Consider the following 24,627-nt stretch of genomic DNA (forward strand, 5'->3'; position numbering starts at 1 on the left):
ACAGATCGAACCTGATACATGTATTTTGTGGTAGTTATGTGCTCCAGTGATACAAAAGAGAGGATATTGTGGTAAATGGAGGAATAACACTACTCAGTTTGGGTACAACATACACTGTGGAAGAATCGGCCCAGACCGTGGGAAAGGAAGGCATGCTACCTCACGAGGAAGAGGTCGTCCTGGAAATGGGCCATTTGCTGTTCCATGTCTTGGAATACCTCTCAGAGCCCAAGGTACAACGTGTCCAGAAAACGAGTGCTGTAGGGTGGCAGAATTGCTCCAAAGACTGCGCTGTGTAATAGCAAGTCGAACAGAACCTGTCCATCCCGGAAGAACCTTATCCATGGCCAGAAGGATGTAACAACCAAACGTAGAAACCTGGATATCGAGTATTTCTGGGTGAATTCGTTTGGCGAATGAGAAAAGTGATACCAACAAGACGTGACGACAGCCTCGAATTTTTAATGTGAAACCAGATTGGCTTGAGAAGTGCCATAGGTGGATCGTTGCTAGCGAACCATGTGACATGGAGGATGAAGAACATGAGAATACTTTGCAACAGTATTCGGTTCGCATGGAGCCCTGGAGAAGAACACCTGGGCGCAGCGATGTGTGGTGTGGGGTTGGAGTCTTGGAGGTATCAGGAGCCTACTGCCAAGAAACCGCGGTCTAGACGATGCTTGATACGCCACTTTGTGCACGCTCTGCTGTTGTTGGCGTCACTGCTCTTCCATTTCAATAGTCCAAGGGTCACCACACTAGGCTGAGGACACGAGGCACACAACCGTTGTAATGAACGCTGATGATCTACAACAGTCACTCAAGAACTCCGAGCTGCTTGCACCTACACAGTACACCGTCCATTGGACATCTACATCTACGTTTGAGTGTCTACTCTGCAATCCGATCTTAGGTATTTGACGGAGGTTTCATACAAACAGTTCCAGAATATTTAACAACTGTTCCACCCGCAAATCACACGTGGGACAGAGGTACACCTAATACGTACCATGCCAACTGTTATTTCTACTATTTAATTACGATAGTCGTTTCTCGCTGTGTACCAGGGCGTGCAGAAAACTAATGATCCAGAATTTTGTACGCATAAACTCTTAAGGCTTCTTAAATAAAACAATAAAACGAACTTTATTAACAATCAACATTTTTCTTCTTCATGTCTACATGTTTATTTCTCAACATACTCACAGTGGGAACGAACACATTTCTCCCAATTAGAAAGCAGTTTGTTGATACCGTCACTGTGGAATGTTTGACTTTGTTGATCCAGCTACAACCACACCCCTGTTGGCACCGCTTCATCACCATCAAAGCGAAATCCTCGAAGGTGTTCTTTGAGCTAAGTTGTTCGTTAAGTCCTCGAAGGTGTTTAAATTAAGTGAAGGTGTTCTGTAATTTAAGTCGAAAAACGTGTGGGCCAAAGACAGGACCGTATGGACGATGATCGATGACAGTGAATCCACGGCGTCGGAAAGTTGCGTTTGTCACAGCGCCAGTGTGTGATCTGGCATTGTCGCACTCAAGGAGAAAGCGCTCCAAGTGTGAACGAACCCTTCGAATCGAAAAGCTGTTTCTCACACACCGGCATGCTAAACGCTGCAATCAGAAGCCCTTCAACAGTAGAGGCTGCAAATATATACACACGAGGAATAAGGGTGTAGAATGTTAATAATATTTGTTTAATTTAAATATTTTTAAGAGTTTTCATGTACAAAATTCGGGGTCATTGTTTTACAGCACGTCCGTGTAGGTGGGAATGAACAAAATACTTTCGCATTTGGAGGTGAAAGTTGGCGATTGAAATTTTGTGGAGATATGTATCCGAAACGAGAAACGCCTGTGTTTTGATGATTATTGCCCCAACTTGTATATCATATCCGCAACATTCCCTCGCCTACTTCGTGAAATGATAAACGTACTGTCCTTCTCTGAACTTTTTGGACGTCCTCCGTCTGTCCTGTCCGTTAAAGATCCCATACAGATTAGTATTGCTGCAGAAGTGGCGGACAAGCGTAGAGTATGCATTCTCTTTAATACATTTCTTCCATCTTGTAAGTTTCTGCCAACAAAACGTAGTCAATGTTTCCCCTTCTCCGCAGCATGCACTATGTGATGTTCCCATTTTAAGTTGTTCGTAATTGCTATCCTCAGATTTATAGTTGAATCGTCTGGAACCGATCGAAAACTACGGTCGCAGGTTCGAATCCTGCCTCGGGCATGGTTGTGTGTGATATCCTTAGGTTAGTTAGGTTTAATTAGTCCTAAGTTCTAGGCGACTGATGACCTCAGAAGTTAAGTCGCATAGTGCTCAGAGCCATTTGAACCGTTTCTTGTAGTTGAATCGACAACTGTTAAATTTGTCTGATTTGTCATGTGACCATAACTTAATGAAGTGTTTCTAGTGTTCATGCCGCAGGCCTCACAGTTTTTGTTGGTTAAGCTCAGCTACCATTCCTCTGTCACACTACAGTTGGTTTTCATCATCTGAACACTTTATTACACGTTCAATGGCAGCATCATTTGCAAACAATCTAATAGGGCTGCTCAGGTTGGCTCCTGAATCGTTTACATCGATTCAGAACAGCAGAGCGCTAAAACTAATCCCTAGAGAATTGCAGATACCACTTCCGTTTCTCTAATCCCTAGAGAATTACAGATACCACTTCCGTTTCACTGGATGAATTCCCGTCAGTTACTCCTAACTATAACTTTTCTGACAGGAATTCACGAATGCCATCGCACGACTGAGACACATCGCTTTAAGTAATATTACGCCATCAGTACAACAACACAGCCATACAAATATAGCACGTTGCATCCACTCCATGTACTTCACACTTAACTAAAATATTTCGAAATTTATATTTATTTCTACACGGGTGATTTAAATACATCAACTGCACAGTATAAAAATAACGTGCTATTTAAAAATTATAATAAGTTACTGCAGCTCTCGTGAAAGAAACTGCAGCCCGCATCTCGTGGTCGTGCGGTAGCGTTCTCGCTTCCCACGCCCGGGTTCCCGGGTTCGATTCCCGGCGGGGTCAGGGATTTTCTCTATCTCGTGATGGCTGGGTGTTGTGTGATATCCTTAGGTTAGTTAGCTTTAATTAGTTCGAAGTTCTAGGGGACTGATGACCTTAGAAGTTAAGTCCCATAGTGCTCAGAGCCATTTGAAGCAAAGAAACTGCGTTAACTACACACATCAAAAAAAGTTTTGCATCAGCCCGGTTCCCAGAACTCCTGAAGATTGACTGTGGACATTGTCTCACAGAGACAGTCCCTTTGACTGTTCAGAGATGTCTCTAAACCCGCCCAAAGATGTAAACAACAATGCATGAGCAGCGCCTATGTAGTTCAACCATGCCCAGACGGTCAATACCGCGATTCGATCGCGTCTGCATTGTTACTTTGTGCCAGGAAGGGCACTCAATAAGGGAAATGTCCAGGCGTCTCGGAGTGAACCGATGCGTTGGTGTTCGGGCAAGGAGGAGATACAGTGAGACAGGAACTGTCAATGACATGCCTCCCTCAGGCCGCCCAAGGGCCGCTACTTACGTCGTGTTACGAATCAAACTGAACGCAATAGACGACACACAGCTGGTGAGATTGGGCGCAGTGGGGAGACAGTAGTGCCGCAATAGACGGCATGATGCGCAATTTCACTCCCGACGTCCCTGGCGAGGTCCAGCTTTGCAACCACGGGACCATGCAGCGCGCTACACATGGGCCCAAAAACATGCCGAATGGACCGCCCTAGATTGGCATCATGTTCTCTTTACTGATAAGTGTCGCATAAGCCTTCAACCAGACAATCGTCGGAGACGTGTTTGGAGGCAACCCGATCACGCTGACCGAGCGAGGTGGCGCAGTGGTTAGCACACTGGACTCGCATTCGGGAGGACGATGGTTCAATCCCGCATCCGGCCATCCTGATTTAGGTTTTCCGTGATTTCCCTAAATCGCTCGAGGCAAATGCCGAGATAGTTTCTTTGAAAGGGCACGACCGACTTCCTTCCCTAATTCGATGAGACCGATGACCTCGCTGTCTGGTCTTCTTCCCGAAACAACCCCCAACCCGGTCACGCTGAACGCCTTAGACACATTGTACAGCGAGTGCTGCTACGTAGAGGTTCCCTGCTGTCCTGGGATGGCATTATGTGGGACCGATGTATGCCGTTGGTGGTCATAGAACGCGCCGAACCGGACGTACGATACGCGACAGCCATCCTCCAACCGATAGTGCAACAATATCTACAGCATACTAGCAAGGCATTCGTCTTCATGAACGACAATTCGTGCCTCCATTGTGCACGTCTTGTAAATGACATCCTTCAGTAAAACGATATCGCTCAACAATGGTGGCCAGCATGTTATCCAGACATGAACCTTATCGAACATGTTTGGGGTAGATTGAAAAGGGCTGTTGCTGGACAACGTCACCCACCAACCACTCCGAGGGATCTACGCCGAATCGCTGTTAAGGAGCGTACAATCTGGACTAACAGAGCCATGATGAACTTGTGGATAGTATGCCACAATGAATACAGGCATGCGTCAATGCAAGCTCAAGTGCTACTGGGTACTGGAGGTACCGGTGTTTACAGCAACCAGTCTCGCTGTATGGTGGCAGAACATGCAATGTGTCAGTGTTTATTTCTATTCCAATTTTGTGTACAGGTTCCGGAACTCTCGGAACCATATCGATGCAAAACATTTTTTGATATGTGTATTTTTATTTTCTTCGTTCATTTGGGCCTGCGGCATAGTATACGCCATCTAATGAAATTATTGTGAAGAAGGTCCAGGATAGATACAATGGAATTAACAGTCTTGATTTCAAGACAGATCTGTTTCTACTATCATAGACATTTTCAAGTGAACTGCTTCAAAAGTGTTGGTGAGATCATTTACGTACGTGATATGCGTTGCATATTTGACTGATTATTTGTTGCTATTTATGTCCAGGTGAATTTGTCGTCCACGCTACATCGCCAGTAATCTGCCGCATAACTATTAGTGCTCAGGTGTTGGCAAAATTACACTACTGGCCATTAAAATTGCTACAACACGAAGGTTACGTGCTACAGACACGAAATTTAACCGACGGGAATAAGATGCTGTGATATGCAAATGATTAGCTTTTTCAGAGCATTTACACAAGGATGGCGCCGGTGGCGACACCTACAACGTACTAACTTTAGGAAAGTTTCCAACCGATTTTTCATACACAAACACCAGTTGACCGGCGTTGCCTGGTGAAACGTTGTTGTGATGCCTCGTGTAAGGAGGAGAAATGCGTACCATCACGTTTCCGACTGTGATAAAGGTCGGATTGTAACATATCGCGATTGCGGTTTATCGCATCGCGACACTGCTGCTCGCGTTGGTCGAGATCCAATTACTGTTAGCAGATTAAGGAATCGGTGGGTTCAGGAGGGTAATACGGAACGCTGTGCTGGATGCCATCGGCCTCGTATCACTAGCAGTCGAGATGACAGGCATCTTATCCGTATGGCTGTAACGGATCGTGCAGCCACGTCTCGATCCTTGAGTCAACAGATGGGGACGTTTTCAAGTCACAACCATCTGCACGAACAGTTCGACAACGTTTGCAGCAGCATGGACTATCAGTTCGGAGACAATGGATGCGGTTAGCCTTGACGCTGCATCACAGACCGGAGCGCCTGCGATAGTGTACTCAACGACGACCCAGGGTGCACGAATGGTAAAACGTCATTTTTTCGGATGAATCCAGCTTCTGTTTACAACATCATGATGGTCGCATCCGTGTTTGGTGACGTCGCGGTGAACGCACATTGGAAGCGTGTATTCGTCATCGCCATACTGGCGTATCACCCGGCGTGATGGTATGGGGGTGCCATTGGTTACACGTCTCGGTCACCTTGTAACAACAACGACACTGTACTATTGTACATATAAGTAAATTTTTTTCCATCTGATTTTTCGATAAATTAGTGTAATTGATGTTTTGATTTCATTTGTTCTTTGTTTCATGCCATTGTGTTAAGAAAACTGTAAACAAGTTTCAATGTGTAGATTAATGTTTATGTCAAATGTCAAGTAATATTGTGATAGAATTGAAATGTAACAAATTTTGGGACTGTTATAAGATGTTTAAAATTGTAATTGTGCGTCTGGTCCATACGTAGGCAATGTGTAGGGATATGTAGAATGCAAAACCTCGGGTGAATACCCGGCCTGTCAGGGAGCGGTAAAAGGTGGATGGCAGCCGAGCGCGGGGAAATGCACGCGGGCACTGCACGGCACAACGGGCTCAGCAGTAGTAGTTGGAGTTTGGCATTGGTCTGAGCAACATCTTCTGGAGCGAGTAGGTTCTCCTGGAAGACGTAGTGTCACTGAGCCTCGGGTATGCTGTTCCAAAGCCCACACAGCATGGCAAAATTCCTTAGGCACTAAATGGAAACGTATTGCGACGCTAAGAAGAATGAAAGTGCCGATATGTCAAGAGCCATAGCTGAGGTTGTATGTGTGCTGTGTGCCTCGCCATATCGCCGCTCGCCAACCGCCGCATCGATACAAGCAGGTTGAAACTTTTAGTACTGTATTCGTATGGACCATAGAGTGAACTGTTCAATAATAACCTAAATTTTACCAGAGCTTTCCCCTCATTTAATTATACTCACAACTAACCTAGGCAGGGTCTTTTCCAAATGTTGTACAATCCGAGTGTCCCGAAACGAAAAATTAAATTTTGTGTTAATAATAATTACTTGCAGACCTAGTTATGTTAGAATGGTGTTTAAAGAACTGTTTTGTTAATGAACCAGTAAATGAATAACGAAGGTCTAACGAAGTTGAAAGGTAACTTTAATATTGATATAGTAATGAAGTTTAATTATTTCGAGACAGATATAAAGGTATTTAAATGAGAAGTAAATAAGATAAAAAGAGTAGCAACTCATATACTGGAAATCTTGAACGCATGAGAATTTCAGTAATCAATTTTTTTAATATAGTGATCATAACAGTTTCAGGATCCCCCCCCCCCTTTTACTCATTTGAATTCTGAAGTGTTCCACATTGGTTTGACCAGCAAAAGTTAAAGTCAATATATAAATCAAAATTTATCAGTGTTTTATCTTTATTAAAATTGACATTTTGTGTGTGGCTCGAAAGTACTATTTCTAGGGTAACCTATGCCCGATTTTGATCAGATCAATAGATAGTACGAAGTTTTGTAGTATACATTATAGTGTTTTGTTATGTATTCATGGTTTTTCCATATCAGTACAGAACGTGAAACTATCAGTTCAATAGATTTTCTGGTTCTAAAATTTTACTATATTATGCAGTGTTACTACGTGTTGTTTTGCATGAATATACAGCAACTTGTACAGGGAAGAAGCTCAGTTAATGCCTAATTAGGCTGGCGACCGTATTATTATTAAATTGGTAGCATCTTCAGAGTTGCTTTTGGTCCATCCTGACGTGTAGTTGCATTTTGAACTTACTTGACGGATCATTGTTATTACAGAGTGAGTGTAAGCCTGATTAGCCACCATTCAGGTACACACGGTCAATGTTTATACGAAAATCCTGTCTCGTAAAGTGAACCCCGTTCACTTACCATAGTACAGGCTTTAAGGAGTATTGTGTGCCCCACGCGCACGTTTCAACCTCTTTTTGGCATTGACGGCACTTTGAACAGTGGACGTTACATTTCAGATGTGTTACGACCCGTCCGTGGCTCTACCCTTCATTCGAATCGTGGGAAACTCTACATTTCAGCAGGATAATGCACGGCCGCATTTTACAGGTCCTGTACGGGCCTTTCTGGATACAGAAAATGTTCGACTACTGCCCTGGCCAGCACATTCTCCTGATCTTTCACCAACTGAAAACGTCTAGTCAATGGTGGCCGAGCAACTGGCTCGTCACAATACGCCAGTCACTACTCATGAACTGTGGTATCGTGTTGAAGCTGCATGGGCAGCTGTACCTGTACACGCCATCCAAGGTCTGTTTGACTCAATGCCCGGGTGTATCAAGGCCGTTATTACGGCTAGAGGTGGTTGTTCTGGATACTGATTTCTCAGGATCTATGCACCCAAATTGCGTGAAAATGCTATCACAGGACAGTTGTAGTATAATATATTTGTCCAATGAATAACCTTTTATCATCTGCATTTCTTCTTGGTGTAGCAATTTTAATGGCCAGTAGTGTAGTTATTATGTGTCGAAAATTTATGATAGCAATTTGAAATTTTTCTTACTTCGAGATTTGCCGATGACATTGTAATTCTGTCAGAGACAGCAAAGGACTTGGAAGAGCAGTTGAACGGAATGGACAGTGTCTTGAAAGGAGGGTATAAGATGAACAACAACAAAAGCAAAACGAGGATAATGGAATGTCGTCGAATTAGATCGGGTGTTGCTGAGGGCATTAGATTAGGAAATGAGACATTTAAAGTAGTAAGGAGTTTTGCTATTTGGGTAGCAAAATAACTGATGATGGTCGAAGTAGAGAGGATATTAAATGTAGACTGGCAATGGGAAGCAAAGCTTTTCTGAAGAAGAGAAATTTGTTAACATCGAATATAGATTTAAGTGTCAGGAAGTCGTTTCTGAAAGTATTTGTATGGAATGTAGCCATGTATGGAAGTGAATCATGGACGATGAATAGTTTGGACAAGAAGAGAATAGAAGCTTTTGAAATGTGGTGCTACAGAAGGATGCTGAAGATTAGATGGGTAGATCACATAACTAATGAGGAGGTATTGAATAGAATTGGGGAGAAGAGGAGTTTGTGGCACAACTTGACAAGAAGAAGGGATCGGTATGTTGGACATGTTCTGAGGCATCAAGGGATCACAAACTTAGCACTGGAGGGCAGCGTGGAGGGTAAAAATCGTAGAGGGAGACCGAGGGACGAATACACTAAGCAGGTTCAGAAGGATGTAGGTTGCAGTAGGTACTGGGAGATGAAGAAGCTTGCACAGGATAGAGTAGCATGGAGAGCTGCATCAAACCAGTCTCAGGACTGAAGACCACAACAACAACAAAATTATGTTCTATGTTTCCCACTGGTTATTAGTTTTTTATTTAATCCCGTTCCGTATTTCAGTATTTAATAACTTTTAGGTAACTTTTTTTAAAATCGATATGTTCGTATAATATTCCTTATGCATAGTTTCTCATATATATCTAAATTTCTAATTCTTCAAGAATGTTCATACTGGGATCTCGTTATTTGCAAAGAATTTTGAATTTTATCGACTGTGTGGCGTTGATCTCTTAGATGGAGGAAGAAGCACTATTGGTAATTTTCGCTACTTCTCATGTACTCTTTGAAACTTAAGTTAAAATTTCATCCCGTTTGGCCAATGTAGAAATTTTCGCATTTGTCAGGCGTGATTTTCCCTATACCTGCGTTAGCATGTTCTGAGGATTTAAAGTTGCCCTAACTTGATTTCATTTTGTGGCTGTTGTTATTACGGAAGACCAGCTGTATGTTTGCGGTTTTGAAAGTGCATTTATTTTCTTGAATATTTGATCTAGGTAAATTTTTGGCAAAGACTTTGTTTTATGTTTAATAGATGTTTCTCCTTGTTGAGAGTATTTCATTGAGTATTTTGCTATACTTGTATGCGATGTTTTGGCATACAGTTTTGTGACTATGTCCGAAGTTAAATTACTTTTCTAGGCTAGGTAATTCCTTTTTGTATTGCTTATTTTTCTAGCTGTAGATTAATTAGTCTGTCATCAGTGAGATAAAAAATGCCAGTTCCTGTGATTTAAGATAACAGGGGTTACCATTTATAGTATTTTACGTCGCAGTCGATCTATAAATATCAATTTTGTAGTAGTTGTCTTTCTTGCTAATTACCAGAGTTAGGTACTTCATCGAACTGTCTTTCTCTACTTTCATAGTCAATTTCATTTTGGGGTGTATATTGTTGAGGACTTGGTGAGTATGTTCGATGTCTGCATGATTTCTATAAATTAGAGAATGACACCTCCATATCTGTAATAACTAGTACAGGATTTTATTCAATGTAATCTAATAAGTATTAAGGAATTATTCATCAGTGAACATTCTTGAAGAAATAAAAAATTGTATACACATGAGAAACTTCCACAAAATATATTAAGCGAAATTAGAAATTCTGAATACAAATGGTGGCTAAAAATGTTGTTGAAATATTGGATCATGAAAAGGGATAAAATTAAAGACACAAAAAACAGAAGTCCTCTACGTCTAAATCCAAAAAGTGGGAAATAACGTCATGGTCATCTATTTGCGAACGGTTTGTAAACATGTAATGTGACAGCAAGGGAACTATCAATGGTCGCAGTCGTCTGGGGTGTACACAAGCAGACTGAAGCGACGAATGAAAATTTCCACCCGGGCTGGGACTCGAACCCAGGCCTCCTGCTCACTATGCAGTTGAGCTAACCACTTCACTACCCAGGCACAGTAGCTACAGATAACAGCACAGACTTCCCTAGAACATCTTATTCCTCAGTCCAAATTTCCATTTACGACACAGCCCACTTGTTATTTCCTCTAAACCCGAACAGCATTGCAGAGGTTCTCCAAATGTATTGGAATAGAACCTCAGCATCGAACCCTTGTGCCTAGTGGGCAGGAGACCTGGCTCGAATCCTGGCCATAATACTAACTTTCATTTGTCGCTTTAGTGTGCATATACAGGGTGAGTCAGGAGGAAAGGTACATGCTTTGAGACGCGATATTATTAGCGATTCTGAACAAGAAACGTCATATGGATATATGTCCTATTGCGAACGGTTTCCGAGATGGAACACGTTTAATATCACTTTTGTACGATTTTCTTCAATAGCACGAAAACCCCATACTCCAACGAAAACATGTCTCAGTACACAATTAAACTAAATTAAGTTTGCTACAAAAAGGTCCTATTTATTTCCTGTCTAGGACTAACAGTTTGCACGGAGAGATCGCAAGAATATTGAAACTCTCGCGCGACGCGCGTGCGCTGTAGCTTATATACGTTTTGTAGGCCTGTTTGAGGTACTTTTCCGACTTGACAGACCACAAGCGCACGGTATCACAATGTTCATCGCAACTTCCTCTATAGTACTGTCACACGATGGAAACAATGGCATTAAATAATACATAAAATAAACAAAAATGTACATTACAAGTGTTCTATCTCGGAAACCATTCGCAATTGGGCATATATCCACATCAAACTTTTTGTTCAGAATCAACAATGCTATCACCCGTCGAAACACGTACCTTACCTCCTGACTCAGCCTGTATACATCATAGATGTTTGAGATATGAAAAGGTCTCTGGAGCCATACAGTTTCGTTCTATTAAAGCTGATATTCCTAGGTTTTCGGCAGGATTCCCGATTTCATTCGATGCTGAGGTGCTACTCCAATACAACAGCAATGCTGTTCGAGCTTAGGGGGAACACCAAGAGGGCTATGAACGGGAAGCGTGCTAGGATAGTGTGTGAAGGTGTGCAAAGCCACTGTCCCACGGTGGCGTAGTGGGCAGCACATCTGCCTAGTGGGCAGGGGACGCAGGCTCGATTCCTGGTCTGGCTACAAATTTTCATTTGTCGCTTCAGTCAGCATATATACATTCACAGGGGCCGTGTTCCTAGACATCGAAAAGGCTTTCGATCGTCTCTGGCACAACGGACTCATACGCAAACTAAGCGAAGCTGGTTTCCCGGACGGACTCGTGCGTCTCATACACTCATATCTCACGAACAGATGTTTCAACACTAACGTGCAGGATAAACAATCAACACAACACGGTATCCAAGCTGGAGTACCCCAAGGAAGCATCCTAGGGCCCATCTTGTTAAACCTGTACATTAATGACTTCCCAGCGACACGAAACACGACGTTAGCCGTCTACGCGGATGACACAGCCATCTTCGCGCAAGACTGGAAACCGTCGAACATCAACTCACGAATACTGACAGCACTCAGAACAGCTGAGCCTTGGCTGGAGAGATGGCGTATTAAAGTAAACGTCGACAAGTGCGAAGCAGTTCTGTTCACACGCAGACCGAAACTACTGCGCAAACACCAACACTGTAGACCGATAACACTACATACACGCCCAATACGTTTCCGAGAGAAAGTCAGATACCTTGGTGTCTGGCTGGACCGGAAACTTACATGGGGGGACCACATCGAATACGTTGCCAACCGAGCGCACGCGAGGCTCAAACAGCTCTACCCAATGCTCAACAGGGAAAGCACACTGAATAGGAGGGTGTCGAGGTCCTTATACATGACACTCATTAGACCTCTGATGACGTACGCAGCTCCCGTCTGGGGATATGCAGCTCCCACACGACTGCGCCGCCTGCAGATCATACAGAACAAGGTGCTACGAATCATCAGCAATGCTCCACGCTACACACGCACCGTGGATCTTCACCATGAATACCGCCTTGATACCCTCAAGGAAGTATTCAAGAAACACGCCACACGACTATACAGGAACTCGAGACACTCGAACAATCCTTTCATCCTCACTCTGGGAAACTACGATCACAACCACAGGTGGAAACACAAGCGGCCAAAGACACTGCTAGCTAGGGCATAGCCACCTATGGTTAACTAACATACGCAAACAGCGACAAACGCCGGTAAGCCCCCGCATATCAGCAACACTGACTGGCAACTACCAGCTGCTATTAGAGCCGATCAACAGGCCACAGCAGGGACACCGACGAGCTCGCCCACAGACCCACGAACAATCTGCCAACACTCCCTCACACTGTGCCTCCGGTATATGACCTATCGGACACAAGACCGATAACAAACCTAACTGTTGCAGGTTGCAGGGCGCTGAACGAGGACTCTGTACCAGCACCCAGCGCCCGCCGCCGAGCAGCACAAACGCACAACGTCAAGGTATCGACATGCATGATACCCACTACTAACAAAGCCTATCGTTGCACAACCTATCGCAGGCAGCAAGACAACCGCTACTGCTCTTGCCGCCCGACCTAACTTTCGCAGAGGTTTTTTTCCCTTGGCTCTTGCTTTGGCACTTTTTTTCCTCTGCCCTTCAAACCGCTACCCTTCGTCAGATTTCGACCAATCTATCTCCAGATGAGCGCGTATTAATGGTTAATCCTAACAAGACGTACGCAGACATCGCAGTACCCACATCCTGCGACACCTCACTTTAGTGAATACTAACCCTTATGCAGAGATGGCAGTAGACCTTTTGTGTTGGCCATCATGCCGGTGTGGGCGTGGAGGGGCTCCACCTCTATTTTTAAAAAAAAAAATCAGTCGGTATATATGTTTTCATTCGTCACTTCAGTCATCATATATACATCACACTGTCAAAACATATTGAAGATATAAGAAATATTTTAATTACGTAATTTTACCAACAACTGAATACTGGCAGTTGTGTGACAGTTTACTATTGATGTACCACGGACGTCACGCTCACCTACACGTACGTATTAGCATGTAATCAGACAACTATGTATGGTGTACTATGTGCGAGAACGGTCCCATCAACATTGTAATACCAGGTTATTTGAAAAGTACAGTAAATGTCGAAACATACTTCTCATGAAATAAACACTAATAAATACATTGCAGCTATTCTCGACCTTGTAATAATAAACAAACTGTGTTCTTATCTCCGCAAAATTCCCAACTTATCCTATATATTCTTTTTTCCGAGTTAATAGTACACAGTGTACAGAAAATCCGTATAACATAGGAATTTTGCAGAGTTATGAACATTGTTTGTGTATTATTACCTCGTCAAAAAGAGTATACAGGATAACGTAGTTAACAATACACAAACTATGTTCATAACTCCGCAATATTCCTATGTTATGCATATTTGTTTGATTATATGTTAGTACTTATATAGGAATTTGTAGAATTATGGACATAATTTGTTTGTTATTACAAGTTCCAGAATAGCTCCAATGTATGTGTGTGTGTGTGTGTGTGTGTACTCTTCCTTCTGCAGAGTTATGAAGATAGTCTGTGTAGTCTGTGTAGTCTGTGTATTATTAAAACGTACAAAATAGCTGCAATGTAATTATAAGTCTTTATTTCACGAGATATATTTTTCGACATGCATTGTCATTTCCAAAAAAAAAATGGCTCTGAGCACTATGGGACTTAACTTCGGAGGTCATCAGTCCCCCTAGAACTTAGAACTACTTAAACCTAACTAACCTAAGGACATCACACACATCCATGCCCGTGGCAGGATTCGAACCTGCGACCATAGCGGTCGCGCGGTTCCAGACTGTAGCGCCTAGAATAGCTCGGCCACTCCGGCCGGCTGTCATTTTCAAATAACATGTGAATACAGTGTGGATGGGATCATTCACGTACATAATACACCATACATATTTGTTTGATTATATGTTAGTACTTACGTATGGTGTCTCTCTGAAGTGTCGCCAGTTTCTCTGGTGATGGTGTTTAAGCAGATATTTGCTATATTTCGTTTCATCAATGTGTAGGTGGAGTCAGCCCATATAAGTACTGCTCATTATGTCTTTGATGCGACTCCCAGTGCCGACAGAATGCGTCGGTTTGTTTCCTTACGAACAAAATTATTTTCTAAGCAGAATACGTGTTACTTAAAAGCCATGATTAGCAGCTCACTCCAGCTACACACTGCAAAAACTAAATTACAAATATATATGCAAAATGTAAATGTAGTTATCTATATTTACGTATAGTTTATAAATGACAACGTCTTAAATATACTTTATTCGACTTCCTTCCTCCGCAAGCTTTTTCATTAATTCTATGCCAATTTCTCTGTGAGAACAAAATTACCTTGTAGAATCTACCGTCGATTAATAATATTATAATATGTAGTTTCTCTTTTCCTCTGTTACAATGCAAATGACTGTCTGGACGAATCATTCGTTTTTACTTGGAAACGCTTTTGCTACCAATACCCCAAACAGAGAATTCCCGACACTAATTCCTCTATTAAAATTAGGAGAGGTTCCACACTTCATGAGACGGGGAACATTGTTTTTCCCCTCGGAACGAACGCGTATCCATGTACATAAATCAAGTGACGTCACAAAAGTAATTTTCGTCTTCTTATCACGTTCTCTTGTGAAGCTGAGCGCATATCTGCAACAGTTCCGGTGGATAATGTTTTTCAGTATTTCCTAGTGCAATGCTCGCCGTTCTCCTGAGCACGCAAATGACATACTCGGATAGTATTGGCAGGCCGAACCCATCCATCGAACGGTGTGAACTGATTGACGAATGGCAGAGCCTGACGAATCACTCTCGCAGAAATAACGGCCGAGTCTCATTCGGCGATGTTTTAGGTAGATGAGTCATAATGTGCGTATTCGCAAAAGCTATTGCAGGTCGGTACAGGATGTTCTCTTCCTGTGTACTAGTAACGATGGAAGTAAATAGCCCCAAAAGAATTCTCTGCTCTTGACATTACGTATAACACTCTCGTCCATTAACACTTCCATAAGACTTAAAAATAATGTACCACACCGTCTACGTATGGAAAAGTAACTGCATACGGATTATCCCCGCAGTGACATGAATTCCTTGCAAACAGAGACTATTACGAGCCTCTTGGTTATTGTGGACTGCAGGTGATCTTCAGAATCAAATTCGATATGAAAAATTAAATATTTAGTTTAAGAAATACACTGTATTCGCTCGGTACTATTATTTATTTCTTCCGCGATACATTTAAAAGGGTTTTCTTCCCCATAATCAGCAACACACGAGATGAAAAGTCAGCGTCCAGTCACGTTAGTGTAACCACATGTGAAAGTCTGAAAACCATCTTTTGCAGCAAGGAGAGCTGCGAGTCGTGGAGGAAGAGAATGAATGAGGTGCTGTTTGGTACCGAACAGCCCGACGGGGATGATCCCACAGTTTTTCAGCTGGGTAACCATCGACAGGACCGATCAGTGTCAAACTACACAATATCTATCTGTCTATATTCGGATCCCGCTCCAGCTACTGCCGGGTCTGGGTGCTGACGAGTCCTCTCCATTTGGCTCGGCCCTCCCACCACTTTCCTTCCTCCACTTGCTGCCAGGTCACACCACTCCTTTCTACAGATATTCTCACTCCCATTTTCCACCGTGTTCTTGGGCGCCCTCTAGGTCTTTTTCCATCCATCCTTAGTTCTTCCATAATTTTGGGGAGTCTCTCCCCATGCCTCCTCTTCACATATCCATACCATCTTAATCTCTTTTTTTTCCAATTTCAGTGGACATGATAAGAGCAGCAGGTCCAGTGGGAATGCAGTGGCTGTATAGAGGACAATCAAGTGTGTGGAGAAATAGTACAATATCCGACGATTGGGAAGTGAAAAGATAGAAAAGGAGCTGAGTGAAGAACATCAATGTTTTCGGAAAGAAAGAAGCACGATCGACCTGATATTTTCTATCCGTCAACTGAAGGCTAGAAGTTAGGAGAATAACGAAAGGGTGATAATGGTTTTCATAGACATAGAAAAGGCGTATGACTCAGTTAACAGGGAAAGACACTGGGAATAAATGAAGAAGGTAGATATAGAAGATGGATACACTAATGTAAGAAAGACAATGTACAGAGGACACAATTGAAGAATTAGAACACCATTGGGGAACATTGGATACTTCGAAAGAAGTCAAGGACTTAAGCAAGGAAGTATTCTATCTCATGCACTTTTTAATGTTGTGATGGAGGGAATGAATAGGACAGTTAATGATATAGTAAAACAAAAAGACAAAAAGATGATTTTTGCAGATGATATAGCAATATAGGGTGATAAAGAGGTAGATGTACAGTTACAACTTGATGCGTGGAAGAAAATAATGAATAGGTATGGATTAAAAATAAATAAAGATAAGAGTGAAGTAATGGTATTTGGAAGAGAGAATGCGATCAACGGAAATATTACCTTGAATGGAGAACGCCTCAAAGTGGTAGAAAGTTTCACTTATTTAGGGAGTGAAATATCTAGGAATGGAAGAATATTTGATTAAATGAATAGGAGGTTACAGAAGGGAGGCAATTTCTACCAAACAATAAAACACCTGATTTGGAATAAGAAAGTTTCAGAAAAAGCAAAACTCCTTATGTATAAGAATTATTACTTCCCCATTGTCACCTATGGTGGAGAAACATGGACAATGACAGAAAGGAACTAAAGCAGACTGGAAGCAGGGGAAATGGAATTTAGAGCAGTTAAGGGAATAACAAGAACGGACAGAGCAAGGAATGTAGAGATTAGAAAGGACCTTAAACAAGAAAGTATGAGAGAAGAAAAACTACACTCTAAGGAACGAAAAATCACACAACATGAAGGAATTACCGAATGGGATAGAAATCGGCAGATGTGACGTACATGCACGGAAAAACAGATGATTACAAATTAAGAAAAATTGGATGATTTATTCAAGAGAAAGAGTTTCTCAATCTGAGCAAGTCTGGATGAAGTATCGAATATATTGCTTCCCGCTACTTATACCTCCCTAGGAGATCACGAATGTAAAATTATGGCTTGGTTCAAATGGCTTTTAGCACTATGGGACTTAACATCTGTGGTCATGAGTCCCCTAGAACTTAGAACTACTTAAACCTAACTAACCTAAGGACATCACACATATCCATGCCCGAGGCAGGATTCGAACCTGCGACCGTAGCAGTCACGCGGCTCCGGACTGAGCGCCTAGAACCGCGAGACCACCGAGGCCGGCAATGTAAAATTAGAGAGATTCGAGCGCGCACGGAGGCTTTCCGGCAGTCGTTCTTCCCGCGAACTGGAACAGCAAAGGGAGGTAATGACAGTGGCACGTATAGTGCCCTCTGCCACACACCGTTGGGTGGCTTGTGGAGTATAAATGCAGATGTAAATGTATCAAGCTGGTCCACCTCTAGCGCTTTTGCAAGCAGTTATTCGGCTTGGCACTGACTATCGTCGGAATCCCGAGACGATTGTAGGGCCCTGTCCATAACGCTATGAACCTCAAATGAGGAGAGATCCGGCGACCTTTCTGGCCATATTAGGGTTTGGTAAACATGAAGAGAGGCAGTAGAAACTCTCGCCGAGTGCAGGAGGGAATTATACTCCTGAAATTTAAGACCAGGATGGCTTGCCATTAAGGGCAACAAAACGGGTTGTAGAGTACCGTCGACGTACCACTGTGCTACCAAGGTGCCGAGGAAGCCAACTGCAGGGATCCTACTATGAATAAAATGGGGCCCCAGAGCATCACACTTGGTTGTCGGGCTGTATGGCGGGTGTCAGTCACGTTGGTAACCCAACACTGTATGAAGCGCCTCTAGACTCGTCTCTGAAGGTCATCGGGCTTCAGTTCTCAGCGGAAATCGTCAGTGAAGACAATTGTCCTTCAGTCAGCGATATTCTAGGCTGAAGAGGTGTAATTCTGTAAATTTGCAAAAGGCTGCTTCCATTTGTGGTACCGAAATTTGTAATCAGTATTTTGCAGGTCTGTATCGTGAATGTCTGGCATAAATATTTTAACTGAGATAGAATGATAGGTGCGATCTTGTTGCTAGACAGGTATTTCGTTTTACAAATGATATTTTGACAGCTACTCTGTCAGTTGTTTCTTTTGGTACTTCTGTTTTAGCTTGTGCTGTCTGAACGTTGTGATGTAAAATCGACAGATCGTCTGCAGAAGTTAAGAAGTCTATCTTACATCTGCTCTTACAAATTTGATTCGTTCCTCACCTTTAAGCTCCGATATTAGTTTTCCGTAGTCTTACATTACTTCTCCTAAAACGCAACTGAGAACCAACGGAGGGAGTCTCACTCCTATTTGAATTTGAGAATGTTCCGAATCTTCTGCTCAAAACTTTGCTTTAGATTTTACACCATATAGAGATTCACAAGTAACTATAGTGGTTTTGAGATGCAGAGATTGTTCTTTCGTAGGAGGATTCTTCGGAATGTAATTTCCGTTTCGATTTTTCTCCACGGCTTTGCTACGATCGCAGTCCCGCTCCTGCGCAATAGTATCTCTGGTTCAAGCAGAACGAAATGACACCATTTTGGGCGCGCTCTGTGTTTTGTGTCGTTCGTAGTGATTGCTTATAATGGCATCGTTGATGCAAAATCCCACCGCGAATGGACTGAGATCTGTGATTCGGTTTCTGAATGCTAAGAACCTTAAACCAAGTGTCATTCATCAACAAGTCTGTGCAGTTTAAGAAGAAAATGCAATGAATGCTTCAGTGGTGAGAAGATGGGTCCGACAGTTTAAGGAAAGGCGTGATCAAGTGCATGACGAAGAACGAAGTGTACCTCCTTCTTAGATTCCTGGCGAACTGGTAAGTGCAGCCGAAGAAATGAAAGAAATAGAAGGTTTAGGTTTACGATTAGTGCTATTGCTCATCAGCTTCCATAAATTTCAAGAACGGTAATTTACGAGGTTGTTACTGAAAAACTGGGTTGTCATAAACTTTGCACAAGTTGGTTGCCTCACTTGTTAAGCCAACAGGCGGCAACATTCTATGACGAATACATAAAATTATACCACGCTATGACAAATACCTGGAGAATTGGAGCATTTATGTTGAAATGTAAGGTAAGTGTTACTAAGTTTTGTGAAACAAATTGCTTTCTTTATCTGTATTCGATTCCTCTTTTTATTGCCAGACGGAACTTATTTTCCGAACTACTCTCGTAATTTTCAAGAGAGGTTCACTGTCCACTAGATCACAGGCTTGTTTAAAATCTACACAGTTATAAAGATGACATAATTTTTTGATGTCTGATAATTAATTTCAGAACTAAAATTAGTCCCGCGCAATAACACTTGGTTCGAAACCTGCTTGTTATTTTCTTGATTTACATTCACATTGTTATTTCATTTCTGTTTTTAGGCATTTCTAAGTGCCTTTGTATGACTGTGTATGGTCGGTTGAACGCCAGATACATGATGGCATTTTGACTCTTGAAACGTGTCGCTACGTATGAAATCCCTTATGTTAGTGTGTTCTATACTAAAGAAGTATAACTAATATGCAAAATATTCACTGCAGTATCTCAAATGGTACTGACTGACAGTAGCGATCAATTCATTTAAACTGCAGCTGGTACTCACAGCTTCCGAACTTGAGCGGGCAGCGCTGCGTGTCCATGGGGAAGTCCTCCAGGTTCATGGGGCAGCCGGCCTTGATGGTCAACCTGCCACAAAAAAGAACAAACCCAGCGTCAGACCCAGCGCAAGTCTGACTTCGTCATACCAGGATAAAATGCGTGAATATGCGTCCACATTATACGAAAGCATCTGAGCCAATGGGGAATACGAAATGCCTTGCTTATATCAGTGCTTCAATTACAGGGACTATGACGGTCTGAATAATTACGTATTAGTAGTACAGTAAATTTTTGAGTAATACGAAAGCACTGTAAATCATATTAACTTTTTTGGCAAATATGAAACACACTTCCTCTGACCCGCAAAGCGATTTGCGGTTAATTATATACCAAATAACATATAATCTCACCCAACAGATATAAAATTTGGCAAACAGCTCTTATGGGTGGCAAGTCACTAGTTGTTAGTAACTAAACATGCCTGAGAGAAAAATAGTTTTCCAAGTCCCACTTTCTTAAAAAAAAGAAAAGAGGCAGTCGTATCTTTTATTTATGTGTGAAGAAAGCTAAGATAACAATATTTAAAAAGATACTATTGAAATGACACTGCTGTAAAAATAATTTGAGTACTAAATTGCATCACAGAAAGAAGTGAGTAAGATGAACGAAATTTGGCGTACGATGAACTTGTTATCGTTTGGCTCAACTGTTTGTGTGGATGATTCATACACCATTCTTCATCCGTGACGAATGATGGAAAATGCTTGACATACGAAAACAGATGTCCAGAGCGAAAGTTTACGCAACATACACTCCTGGAAATTGAAATAAGAACACCGTGAATTCATTGTCCCAGGAAGGGGACACTTTATTGACACATTCCTGGGGTCAGATACATCACACGATCACACTGACAGAACCACAGGCACATAGACACAGGCAACAGAGCATGCACAATGTCGGCACTAGTACAGTGTATATCCACCTTTCGCAGCAATGCAGGCTGCTATTCTCCCATGGAGACGATCGTAGAGATGCTGGATGTAGTCCTGTGGAACGGCTTGCCATGCCATTTCCACCTGGCGCCTCAGTTGGACCAGCGTTCATGCTGGACGTGCAGACCGCGTGAGACGACGCTTCATCCAGTCCCAAACATGCTCAATGGGGGACAGATACGGAGATCTTGCTGGCCAGGGTAGTTGACTTACACCTTCTAGAGCACGTTGGGTGGCACGGGATACATGCGGACGTGCATTGTCCTGTTGGAACAGCAAGTTCCCTTGCCGGTCTAGGAATGGTAGAACGATGGGTTCGATGACGGTTTGGATGTACCGCGCACTATTCAGTGTCCCCTCGACGATCACCAGTGGTGTACGGCCAGTGTAGGAGATCGCTCCCCACACCATGATGCCGGGTGTTGGCCCTGTGTGCCTCGGTCGTATGCAGTCCTGATTGTGGCGCTCACCTGCACGGCGCCAAACACGTATACGACCATCATTGGCACCAAGGCAGAAGCGACTCTCATCGCTGAAGACGACACGTCTCCATTCGTCCCTCCATTCACGCCTGTCGCGACACCACTGGAGGCGGGCTGCACGATGTTGGGGCGTGAGCGGAAGACGGCCTAACGGTGTGCGGGACCGTAGCCCAGCTTCATGGAGACGGTTGCGAATGGTCCTCGCCGATACCCCAGGAGCAACGGTGTCCCTAATTTGCTGGGAAGTGGCGGTGCGGTCCCCTACGGCACTGCGTAGGATCCTACGGTCTTGGCGTGCATCCGTGCGTCGCTGCGGTCCGGTCCCAGGTCGACGGGCACGTGCACCTTCCGCCGATCACTGGCGACAACATCGATGTACTGTGGAGACCTCACGCCGCACTTGTTGAGCAATTCGGCGGTACGTCCACCCGGCCTCCCGCATGCCCACTATACGCCCTCGCTCAAAGTCCGTCAACTGCACATACGGTTCACGTCCACGCTGTCGCGGCATGCTACCAGTGTTAAAGACTGCGATGGAGCTCCGTATGCCACGGCAAACTGGCTGACACTGACGGCGGCGGTGCACAAATGCTGCGCAGCTAGCGCCATTCGACGGCCAACACCGCGGTTCCTGGTGTGTCCGCTGTGCCGTGCGTGTGATCATTGCTTGTACAGCCCTCTCGCAGTGTCCGGAGCAAGTATGGTGGGTCTGACAGACCGGTGTCAATGTGTTCTTTTTTCCAATTCCAGGAGTGTAGTTTATACACCGTTTTCAATTTTTTTTAAAGAGTTTACACATCTCATTGGTGTAGACTATGAGCAACTGTTAGATACCTGAGCTATTCGGACTGCCTAATTTCACAGTATTTGTGGCAGTGGGTTCAAGTTGGAACCACGCGGTCTTCATGAGAGCTCTGCAAGGCCGTGTTAGGTTCCTGCTGGGAGGATTTACATAGACCACTGTTGTTTGCAGAGTACAGGAGTTTTTCACGTCAATGGAAGCAATCCGTTGTCCATTTTATTACGTGGCCGGTTTTCTCTTAATCTATCACAAAACACAGCATTCTCATTTGCTTGATCAACGTACTAATTTTTTTCCGCAACTTTGTATTTACACACCATTTCCAGTACCACCAGTGACCATCCTGTTTATTGCCTTCTTTTCACTCATGTTTTATTAAAATAAGGAACTGCCGAGTGGCAAAACATAAGACTTTTCTTAAAAGAAACAGGCTGGACCACAAAAATATTCAGAGTCCAAAACTGCGTTTCAGCCCAGGTAACCATTTCACACACCTACACTCTCAAGACGGTGGATGAAACGGCCTTCTCCCGAAACAATAGAATTGTTCGGAAAAGGCCCTCAGGAAGATGAAAATCTGGCCAGTTGTAGCTTTCCTGTGGCCAGTGCGAGAACCTTCGTTTGTCTCAGCGCTCGTGCAGTGGAGGAATCTGTTTAAATTTCTAAAACAAGCGTTGCTACTTGTTCATAAAGTTATTTTCTGGAGAACGCGTTCTTCCTCATGCCTGTCTACGTGGGATCCCCTTTACTTGTCAACTTCAAATCGCTTCATGTGTTGGCAGAAGTGTCATGATTCCTCACTCAAGCCACAGAACTGTTATTTAACAGTAACGAAATCCATAAACATAGGAGTTTGTTTAAGCTTATATTTTACCGGACGGTAATCGCAGGGTCTGATTCTATTGGCCTTCGAGATTCGTGCTCAGACAGAAACAGCCAAGTTCGACAGCATTAAAAATGAGAGCGTGCACTTTTTCTTGTTGTCTATGTGGGAGCTCTTATTTGTCGGTTTCAGAGTCGTATCATCGAGTGGGACAAGTCTCCTCTTGCTCACGCGACAACACTATTGGTTAGTAATGAAGTCACCAAGAGTAGGACTTCGTTTAAGATTCCTCCTAAAAATTTACTGGATGGAAATGACAATGTTTGCCTTTATTGGCTGGATGTGACAGATACAGTGAAATTTGAAAGTGTTAAGAAAGGGGACATTTGTCGCTGGGAGATCTTGGAATAAAGATTTGTTATTGGATGACTGATCAAATGAGCTACATAAGCACTCACAAGGGAACATTTACAAGTGTCAATAAAAGATCTTATGAAACTCGGCAGATGTGTAGAGGGGGCAAAACAAGGCAATACGAGTATGTTTTTTGTTTGCGCCCAATTTCATTTATAAGGGGTGAAACACACTCCGAAAGGTAAATTGGGTTCAAAATGGTTCAAATGGCTCTGAGCACTATGGGACTCAACATCTGAGGTCATCAGTTCCCTAGAACTGAGAACTACTTAAACCTAACTAACCGAAGGACATCATACACATCCATGTCCGAGGCAGGATTCGAACCTGCGATCGTAGCGGTCGCGTGGTTCCAGACTGAAGCGCCTAGAACCGCTCGGCCACACCGGCCGGCTGGTAATTTGGGAAGTAAGGTTTGGTGGGAATATCATCGAAACGAATATACACAAAATATGTTTCTAATATATAAGTTTATATGTAAGTAACATTCTTTAAAAGTGTAGAATCAAATTTAACAATAATTTGAATTTCTGCAAAGCACGCCACCACCATTATTTAATTATGAAAAATGAAAACTTTCATTACAACATAAATTAAAGAAGCTTCCAAGCTACATCCATGCATGTGTAATAAGGCAGGTTTCTGAAATACCATTGTTGGAAAATAAGCTGTACACACTCTGCTGTCACCTAATCAAAATATCTACACATTCGTTATTAGTCTAGTAATTTATGTTTTAAATTGTAATTTTCCAACTTGCACTCTTTTTCTTGTTTGTTAGTTTACCGTTTCACATACATCTATTTTGCTTATTGAAAATAATAAGTAACTCATTATTATGACACAAACTCATTACAATATTGATAATCTGTAATTAAAAGCTAATAACATAAAGTTTTCTTACAGTATACACATAAAATGAACGAAATTTCGTTATATAATATGCACGATAGTGAACATAACATAAAACAAACTTCTAGTAAGATTTCAAAATG

At 42.8% G+C, this 24,627-nt stretch overlaps 1 protein-coding gene across 1 annotated transcript in view; it reads right to left on the reverse strand.

The window, feature by feature from the left end:
* Window positions 1–24,627, reverse strand: part of LOC126474839 (gamma-aminobutyric acid receptor alpha-like) — a 274,065-nt gene that overhangs the window by 127,354 nt on the left and 122,084 nt on the right. The window contains exon 5 of the mRNA XM_050102317.1: window positions 20,121–20,203. Within this exon, the coding sequence (XP_049958274.1) occupies window positions 20,121–20,203 (83 nt within the window). The remainder of the gene's footprint in view (window positions 1–20,120; window positions 20,204–24,627) is intronic.

The sequence above is a fragment of the Schistocerca serialis genome, chromosome 4 (genome assembly GCF_023864345.2).
Source record: "Schistocerca serialis cubense isolate TAMUIC-IGC-003099 chromosome 4, iqSchSeri2.2, whole genome shotgun sequence".
Classification (NCBI taxonomy): domain Eukaryota; kingdom Metazoa; phylum Arthropoda; class Insecta; order Orthoptera; family Acrididae; genus Schistocerca; species Schistocerca serialis.